Source organism: Maylandia zebra, linkage group LG20 (genome assembly GCF_041146795.1).
Source record: "Maylandia zebra isolate NMK-2024a linkage group LG20, Mzebra_GT3a, whole genome shotgun sequence".
NCBI classification, from domain to species: domain Eukaryota; kingdom Metazoa; phylum Chordata; class Actinopteri; order Cichliformes; family Cichlidae; genus Maylandia; species Maylandia zebra.
The window spans coordinates 1,323,828-1,333,388 of NC_135186.1; the positions used below are offsets into that span (position 1 = coordinate 1,323,828).

Sequence of the window (9,561 nt, forward strand, 5' to 3'; positions counted from 1 at the left end):
GAGTCATACGTTCACCTGTGACACTGAAACCATGATTGATTGGTAGTTATTAAAAGAGGGCCAAGAAAAAAAAATTCCCAACAGCATTAGCGCATGGACTTTGGACACACATCCTTCTGGTCCAGTGAAGAAGAAAGAAGGTAACAGGAGTGGTGGCAGTATGAGTAATTCTTCAAACACCTAACTCAGGATAAGCAGACTAGGAATTTGCAGGAATATCACGTTCTATACTTTCCTCCTCACTTAGGAATAATCGGTTTAAAGCCAAAAAGGCTTTAAACCTGGAAAACAAACTACACCGAATATTTTTGATGTCACGTCATGATCTGAAGCCAAGGACTCACAAAAACATGGTATTAATGGTATTTAATATGAAACATCAGACGGCACCATATTTTGGAAGATGCATGCACAGTCTAAACATGGCAAGAGGCAGATGCTACATGTGATTCTTTTTGCAAATGAGGCGACAAGTTCAGGGAGGGAAAGAAAAGACAGCTATTGTTTCGCCTCCCCTGCCCTTGTGACAGCTGTGGAGGTGTGGGCCTCCTGCAGGAGAACACTGAGCACGGAGACAATATGAATGGCTTCGCCAAGTGTGAAGTGTGTGGGCTTTGCTCTGTGCAACAGGGGCTGCTTTCAGAATAGCTCATCAAACACCATCAGGCTCTTTATTGTGTTCTTTGGAACATTTTGTGTAGATGTTTTTCTTTATCTTCAGAGCGTGATAAAAACTTTTACGCTCCCGCTCTAGCTTTCTTTGCCCGTGCTTATCTGGCTGTGAAAGCAGATGATTTATGTACCGTCTTCACACTTGAGTTTATGTGTTATTGCGATAAGGCCAGTGGGGTTGTGTGCGTGTCTGTGTGATGGTTTATGAGTGTTTATTGAGACCGCAGATTGTCGGATGGCCTACTGGAGGACACAAACAATCTTCCGTGGGAATGCAAAGTTCCATGAGTTCCCAATCCCTCTCCTTATCTCCAGCGTTCCCACATGAGTAATGCATGTTGTCCTCTGCACCATCTGACCACCGCACTGCTGGTGACCATTTGCAAACTGCATGCGTTTAGTTGCGTGCTGCAAGGTGGTTATAATGAACTACATCTGGGCAAAACAATCGCAAGTGATTGTCAGAAACGTCTGAAATACATAAATAAAAAGCTTTTGTCTTTGTGTTAACCAAGAACGCAAGAGTGACAGACAACAGTGTGTGAAACGAATTGAAAGGTGGAGGAGGTGATGGTGTTGGGTGGGGTGTGTGTATGTGTGTGTGTGAGAGAGGAATCAACCTCAAGTTTTGCATACTTTCCAGTGTCTCTCATACACAGTTAGTATGTCAACACCATGGTGTCCACCTGCCTGCTCACCTGCCAGACTGTTCACTGGAATCACCTGGCTACACTCAGGGCCCTGCCCATGGGTGTGAACACGAGGCAGAATTTAAAAAACAAACTGTTGCTCCCTAACTACAGATGACACAAATCATTATTAGGTAGACGTTTAGTCCGACACAAATGAAACCATTTAAATCAAACAATACGATTTTTGTGTTTATGCCTGTGAAGCAGCTAGATTTCAGTAAATAAATCGTGAGCATCTCTCATACTCAGCGCATGTTTATGTTTAGTGTTTGTTCACTGAAAGATTGCTACTGTGAAAAAAACACCCACTGTCACTAATGTCTTGGCACACACACACTTTTGGGTAGACGTTGGGGAAATTCCCAGTAACCTGCATGAGTAAAGGTGATTTGCGTATGCTCACTAATCTAAGGGGTTTGGCTGTAACTGTAAACCTATTACACCTGGACACACACACACACACAGACATGCACACAGCCCCTTTGCTTCAAGGCCTCGCACACTAATGGTCATTAAGTGGTTGAATGTGTGTTTGTGTGCGTGTGTGTATACACATGCATTCATAAGCCAGTTTTACAATTCACCTGCTATTCTTTGACCGTTAAACATCAAGTGACTCAGACGTAGTGCGGTTAGTTGATTAAATCGCTCGCGCACGCATGGACACCGTTACAAATGCACAGCAACGAAAGAAACAGGGAAATATATGAAAACGCATGTCAACAGCAGCAAAATGTCATCATCATCTTTTTGACTTCCAAGAAATTAGGAAAGTGGAGAAGATTATGTGCAGCAGATAAATCTAGTGATGGTTAACCTGCCTTCTTGAGATAGGAAAAAGTAATCAATTAAGTTTGTTTGGCCTCGAACACTTCTTGAAACGATTCCCTGATTAAAGCACGACTCCCCTGGATGTAAATTCTTGAGCACATTGATGGATTGCCACATCGTATTTAGCTTTCCCACTCCAGTTTCCTGTAACACATTTCAGGTCCAAAAACACAAATTGTAACACCTACATTTTCTAGTAAAGCAATAATTCTTAGATTTCACCCACCTGTGCAAGTGTGTGCGTGTGTGTGTGTGTGTGTGTGTGTGTGTGTGTGTGTGTGTGTGTGTGTGTGTGTGTGTGTTACTGAGTGCAAGGGTCCAATGTCTCTCTGGCCTTATCGCCTTGCCTGAATGCTCCAGGTGCAGACTGCCCTCTAAGAACCCTAACCGTCAGCTGTAACACTGAATGCTGAGGGTTTTTCCGAACACGTTTATCAAGTCCTTTTGTGAAGCTCTTGTGGGTATTTTGACAAAGAATCATTCCTACAACTGCAGCTACAACTATTTCTAACCTTAAACATTTCATTCAACACTTTTGCACAACTGTTCTTGCAGATAGCAGTAATGTCTTGGTACTACTGTGGATGCTGACACGTCTTTAACACACATTTGTGCAATGTTATGGATGCAGACGGGGTAAAGCAAATCTGACCTGGCGATTGCTCTTATCTGCTCTTTGTGCCAAGAGCTACAACAGAACACTTTCAAATCTGTACAGCTGACTTTTCCTTTTCTTTCCTTCTTTAGCTTTTGGCATCAAAATTACTTGGTTTGTGTCTCTGAGTGAAATATAGACTTTCATATGTTGACCACATGTTGCAAAGCAACCCCCCGAATCTGCAAGCTGTTTTTTTTTGTTTTTGGTTGTTGCTGTAATTTCAAATTTTGTATGAAGACATGGGTGGTTTTTTTGTATAAAAATGATGCAACATCTGTCAACAATTAGGCAGCTTGTTTTCCTCTCAGCTCGATTATTTGAGTGCCTGAAAACCTGCATTTCTGACTTTAACTGACTTAAACTCTAAGCATTTATCTCAGGGTGCAGCTGCCAAACACATGAAACGTGGAAAAATAAAAGTGTCACAGGTATAAGTTATACTCTCATCAATCATTTGGTTGATTGATGAGAGTATAGCTGAGTAAAACTGAATCAGTGTGCGCCCCTCCTGAGATGAACTTTGACCTTATAAAAAATACAATTACCTGGTTATTTTATCTTTTTAGGAAATTGCATGAAAGTTTGTTTTAATTGGTACATGAACTCTTACATATAATGGAAAACTTTTTTGTGAGATAGATAGATAGATAGATAGATAGATAGATAGATAGGTAGGTAGGTAGGTAGGTAGGTAGGTATCAGTTTCATGCAACAATCCTTACTATGGTATTTGTGTAACTGAGACCTCCTGAAACTGAAGGTTCATAAAAAAAGAATTATGATATTATGATACTGGTCATGGGATCTGTAAGCAAATATTCCTCATATATCCTTCTTCATTATAAAGACCACAGCCTACTCTGTCGTTTCTTTCTCACTTGGTTGTACTTTAATATAATATGGAATATACTGTCAGCATCCTGAGAGTTAAAAAAAATTGGGATCACATGCGTTAGGTACGAGAAATACTGCTGATCTTTCAAGGAAGATATGGCTCCCCCTTGCTGGACAGGTTTTTCTGGACTGATTCACTATTAATTTAAAACATGCACGTGTCCCTGCTGCAACACACCTGAATAAAATAAACAGGTCATTAGCAAAACTATAGAACTTGACTGCATGCTGAGGTGGCGACCCCTAACAATACTCAAGTAAATCTAAATAAATGTAAGTAAATGTAAGTGTTTGGAAAAATGTACTTCTAAAAGTACTTTTATTGCATGTTTATGTTTATGTTCATTCACTCATGAGATGCTGTAACAGGAATCAATGGCTGAATGGCCACATCAGCAAGCAGTCAAGTTCTGCAGTCTGGCTAATGCCCTAATTTTATTCAGTGTGCTGCAGCAGGGACGCGTGTAAAGAGCTCCCTCGAGGACTGTTTGACACCCCTGGTGTTGGACCATCGCTCTGGATTTAAGCAGCAGAAACATCTGACTGCAGATATCTTTAGTTAAGACGTTTCTGACTCTGAAAGCCAACCAAGTGTTTGCTATGACATAATGACCCTCAATCACCATGATCCCTGTGTACCCTGATCATTTACAGGGAATGTGCCTGTGGTAATATTTCAGTGTACTGAACATGTACACAGATCGATGACACGCTATAAAGTTATTGTCCAGATTCCCGGTGTTTTTATCGTGCTGATACCCACTGCTTCTACGGCTTCATATGCACCATATATCATTCATCCAAGCAGGCAATCGGCTGGATTTGTTACGACAGTGCTTATCATGAGTCAGTGGCCTTTGATAACACAGTTTGCTGCTTTGCTTCGTGCTTTTTTTGGATGTAGATGCTCATCATGTCCCAGCATGCCTTGCAGAACTACACTGTAAAAAGTTCATCAGTTTAACATTTGGTTAACATAAAGAATCGCTGACACTCCTGTTTACTCGCCACTAGAAAAAGAGTTTCGTGTCCTACTGGACTGTTTGCGGGACCTCAAATGAACACAGGTTAAACACACAGACACACACACAAAATAGCATTGGAATAAAGGCACTATCTGCTTTAATATTATCTACTCTTAACTTGGTTCGTTTGACCACTCAGACTGTTGTAGCGAACCTGACAGTGCACGCAGCAGACTCTAAGAGGTTGACAGGTTTGTTGTCACAGATCAAAAAAAAGCTTTGGGGAAATCCCTCTCCTATATACATCGTGCGAAAGAAAGCACATGTTGCGCTACAACACATGTTGCGTCCAGGAATCTACGCCTGAAATTTAAAAAAAACACACACACAACAAAAACAGCACAAAAAAGGAAGCAGCCACAATGCAGCGCACATCAAAAGCCACCTATGAATGACGCTGTTTTCTAAACCTGCGGGGTGATGTAATGCCTGCCGCTGTTTGCTTCCCTGCAATGGTTTATGAAGAACAATGTCATTGTGTAGGAGCATTCATTATCACTGTGATGACAAATAATTTCAGATTACAGTTACAGTTACAACTTTGTGGTTAAGTGAAACCAGCGGATTATCTGTGACACAGATGAGTTGTAACATTTTACTTTTACAGCACATTTTACCTTAACTGCATTGTCCTGAGGATAAAGTCTTTTAAGTGTTTTAAGAATTTTTTACTCTTTTTAACTCCAAGCATTGATAATTAAATCCTGGCATTTAGGCATTGGAAGTATGATATTCCCGAGGATTATTTTTCCTAGTTAGGATTAGATTTTTTTTAAGTAGTCCTGGAGACGGACCTTGCATAGAGAGCATGCCTTCACTCTTCTCTCACTTGATTTTATGCAAATGCCCAGTTTTAACATAACGAATGCTGTAAATACAAAACGTCTGCAAATAAGTTTTAATGTGAGTCATAGTTCTGAAATTAGGGTACAGTACAAATGTCTAAATATCCTTAGATGTACTTACATCTACATGTTACTGTGCTCTAGAGAATCTGTTTTTCTGCAACAAATATAATGTGTAAAATACCCATCACTCATCATATTTATCATATATATATATATCAGATCATATTTTTTAACCTACTCATATGAGTTTCATGTTTGACCTCAACAGAAATATAAAATCAAAATAATATGGCCACATTATTGTCCTCCATGGCACCTCGTCTGTGCCAAATGAAATGATAAGAAACCACAGGCACACCGCAGGCTTTGACTCCCTTAAAATGTGAAACACTGACAATCTCCAAAAACAGGACAAACTTTATTGCTGACATTTAAACGTCTGTACATCTGAAAACAATTATAAAACCAGTGACTGTACAGTAGCACTTTGGATAATACTAACGTAAAAATTACATTGTATGAAGAGACAATAGATAGGCAAAATAAACCACTCCCCCCTTTTGACAGCCCTCACTGGCCAATGAGAGGGGGAGGAGGGCATGTGTGGATAGAGTATAAGAGAGATGACATCCAGGTGGAACATCACACAGGTGAGCATTCACATTCTGACATCTCCGCCTTTTAATGCCTGAGGATATTACTTTACTGCACCACACGCAGGAGTGCGCCTTCGACGGGTACGTCGATCTTTGCTGTGCTTATTCGCTCAAGTCAGCTTTTTTGTCGTTTCTTTTCATATGATGGTGTCTGATAAGTTAGAGAAGTGCTGTTGAGTTTATGTGTGACGGCTTCTTTCACTTCTCAGTTCATGTTTGACAAAGTTTTGACCACTGGCTCAACTGATGAGGTCGTCTTCTCTTTCCAGATCATCCTTTTGGTATGCTGACAGAAATGGAGACGGTGAGTTTGATCAGATTTTTTTGATACTTTCTCTATTTTTTGTTGGGCATTGTGTGAAGGAAGGAAAGGCATATTTATATATTTATAACTGGATCTGAGTGACAATGTGGTCTTAAATATTACCATGTCATCTATGTATAGACTGAGGGTAAAAGGCTACTGGAAAATGGGCTATGAAAAGCTAAGCCATATGGTACGGTTACCTGCATGTTATCTGTGGCCGTGAAAACACAAACACTTGCATAAATTTGCCAGTCAAACTAAAATACACATGCTTGCAGTGTTGTTCCTCGGCTCTTATCCAAAACACAAACCCTTCAGCACAGAGCTAGGATCAAATTCATTTCATTGGTGCGAGATTAAGTTTTGCAAATGTGTGCTATTTAAATTAATCCTATTATAACAATGAGCTGTGCTCCTTTTTTAGGGCTCTAAACAGAACGAGGCTCATTCAAAATTGATGAATGTGTCCGTCAGTGATCTTCAGATAGCAAAATCATTCACTGTGTGCATCACAGCACAACAGTGGCACACAACAGAACATCAATGGGCTTCATGAGAAGAAAGAAAGAAAACAAAACAAAATGGGTGTTATGTGTCATAGTAACGCCTCAGGCTATCACTGACAATAGATACAACAAATGCAAATGTTCATTATGTCCTGCCGTGTGTGTGTCAGATGGCTTATGCAACCGAACTCAAGCTAAGTGGAGGCAGGGGAGCCTGGAGTGGAGTGGCTCCTTCCTCCTGCCCTGAGGTTGACCTGGAAGTCATCGAGGAGTACCTGCAGGAGCATTCACTGGAGGTCCAGCCTGCACACACGCCTGCATCACCTCTGACCTCAATGGGGCAACATATACACTCCCACCAAGGCAGCAGAATTATAGGTTAGTGTCATGATGGTAATGATGGCCGGGGGGGGAAGATAAGAGAGATGCCAGAGTGTGTCTGTGGATTATTTCTACATGTATCTCTTTTGTGTTTCTCTATAGAGAATAGTTGGTCAGGTCAGCATGCTTATGAGTGGCACTGTGGCTCTCACAGTGAGGAATACAGACAGCAGCCCCAAGCCTGGCCTAGTCCCCATGACAACCAGTGGGTAAGTTCAAGAACCTCAACTTCCTGGTAAATTTAGCCTTAATTATCTTTTTCATACTGTGTGAGAGGCACGATCAACTCGAAGTAGAATTTAGACTAACATGAGCCATTTCATTGGTGTTGTATATGATTTATAAAGATAGTTACACGTTTTTGTCTGTGTGTGTGTGTGTGCGTGTGTGTGTGTGTGTGTGTGTGTGTGTGTGTGTGTGTTCACCACAGGGACACATAGCATATTCCGATGAGGCATCTGGATACATTGACTCAGATTCCCAGTCCAGTAGCTCCCAGTACCAGGATTCGCCGTCACCATCCTCTGACACAGGGAGCAGGAAGGACAGAGATCCCCTGCCTCTTGCACCACTGTCAGGTAGAGTGGCACACACACACACACACACACACACACACACACACACACACACACACAGACATAGACAGAACCACATTTGAACATGTGTGTAAGAACTAAAACTCTCAACAGCCTACAAATACCAAACGTCTCCCACACAGCATTCTGTTTTCATGCACGCACATATGAGACAGTGTTACCTCATATTTGTATTTACATCCCCTTTTTCCTCCTAAGGAAAGAGGAAGGAGCGGCTGTTCCAGTTCCTGTTTGAGATGCTTCAGACGCCATCGATGCGTAGCTGCATCTGGTGGGTCCAGTCCTCCTCTGGCACATTTCAGTTCTCTTCCCAAAACAAGGAGAGCCTGGCCCAGCTGTGGGGTCGGCGAAAGGGGAATCGCAAGCCCATGACGTACCAGAAGATGGCACGGGCTCTAAGGAACTACTCTCGCACAGGCGAGATTCACAAAGTTAAACGGAAGCTCACTTACCGCTTTGATGAGAAGACGCTAAAATGTCTACAGGGAGACTCAAATACAAAGTAGAAACAATGAGTCTATGTTAGCATAGAAATAGAATAAGGACAAAGGATGTCAAGGGAAATCACTTTGGGTGTCCCATGAATCTCGTGTCTGCTTATTATAGTTCTGTGGCATTTTGAATAACAAATGAATACTGAGTATTTGAAAGCCAGAAGCGGATGCACCGTAGCTCAGAGTCAGTTATACATACAGACCCACATTGTATTCAGTGTGAGGGGAAGAACTGTAAATGCAAACTTCAGGTACAGGCTAGGTGGGAGAGGTGATCTGGCTTTTATCATGTAAATCGAAAAGGTTATTGTAGAACATCTACTTTATAAGTAGAACTTAAATCCTTCAAATAAAAGTAGCATATTTCTCTTCTTTGTGTGTGATTCTGTATCGCAGATATTTAGCAGATACAGTTTACAATCATCTTCTTCATTTTGGTTAAGAAAACATGATCTGTTTGTGTCAAAAATGTCTTTTTTATGATAAAATAAATCTGCACATATTTTTGAACATCTGACTATATGCTTGTGTGTGTGTGTAAAATGCTAAAGATAACCCGTACAGTGCATGTGGCTCAAATAAACACAGACATGGACGGACAGACCTGCACCCACAGCCAAAATTGTATGCAAAGTGAGCATGCAGGGAAAAACCGCCACTAAAAACAGACGTGTTAATCAGTAACATCTAAAGAGTTTGCACACACAGAAGCGAGCACACACAGATACACACCCTAACTTTGATGAGAAGTAGACTTTTTTTTCTATAAAGCTGCCAAACTGAGTGTCAATCCCAAGTTAAATAAACAATAGTACCTATTGTACTATTGTACTAGTACTTGATTTATAGAACACACTCACAGGTTTTGTTCCAGTAGTTTCTTCGTGCCACATTTGCAATGTCAGGTAGTAAAAGTGACTCATTGGTGTATCATGTATTGTATTTCTGTATGATTTTGACCTGTTTCGATACTTTCATTCCAAAAGAAAGGCAGAAAAGAA

At 41.0% G+C, this 9,561-nt stretch overlaps 1 protein-coding gene across 3 annotated transcripts; it reads left to right on the forward strand.

Annotated features, from left to right (window-relative positions):
* The first annotated feature begins 3,931 nt into the window (after positions 1–3,931).
* On the forward strand, positions 3,932–8,572 carry LOC101481766 (uncharacterized). Of its 3 annotated transcripts, none has more exons than XM_023152904.3 (6): positions 3,932–4,020; positions 6,546–6,580; positions 7,260–7,467; positions 7,573–7,679; positions 7,901–8,048; positions 8,265–8,572. In XM_023152904.3, exons 2-6 carry the CDS (start codon positions 6,560–6,562, stop codon positions 8,570–8,572), a joined length of 792 nt encoding a protein of 263 aa, XP_023008672.1. In that variant the 5' UTR covers positions 3,932–4,020; positions 6,546–6,559. The 3 variants fall into 3 exon arrangements, with proteins under 3 accessions (XP_023008672.1, XP_076734379.1, XP_076734380.1); XM_076878264.1 differs by lacking the exon at positions 3,932–4,020 and adding an exon at positions 6,144–6,357; XM_076878265.1 differs by lacking the exon at positions 3,932–4,020 and having other exon boundaries at positions 6,144–6,580.
* Positions 8,573–9,561: the final 989 nt, after the last annotated feature.

Coding starts and splice junctions, on each gene's coding strand:
- LOC101481766 (XM_023152904.3), top strand. CDS start 6,560: ATGCTGACAGAAATGGAGACG. Junction 7,468..7,572: donor CCAAGGCAGCAGAATTATAG/GTTAGTGTCATG, acceptor GTTTCTCTATAG/AGAATAGTTGGTCAGGTCAG. Junction 7,680..7,900: donor GTCCCCATGACAACCAGTGG/GTAAGTTCAAGA, acceptor TGTTCACCACAG/GGACACATAGCATATTCCGA.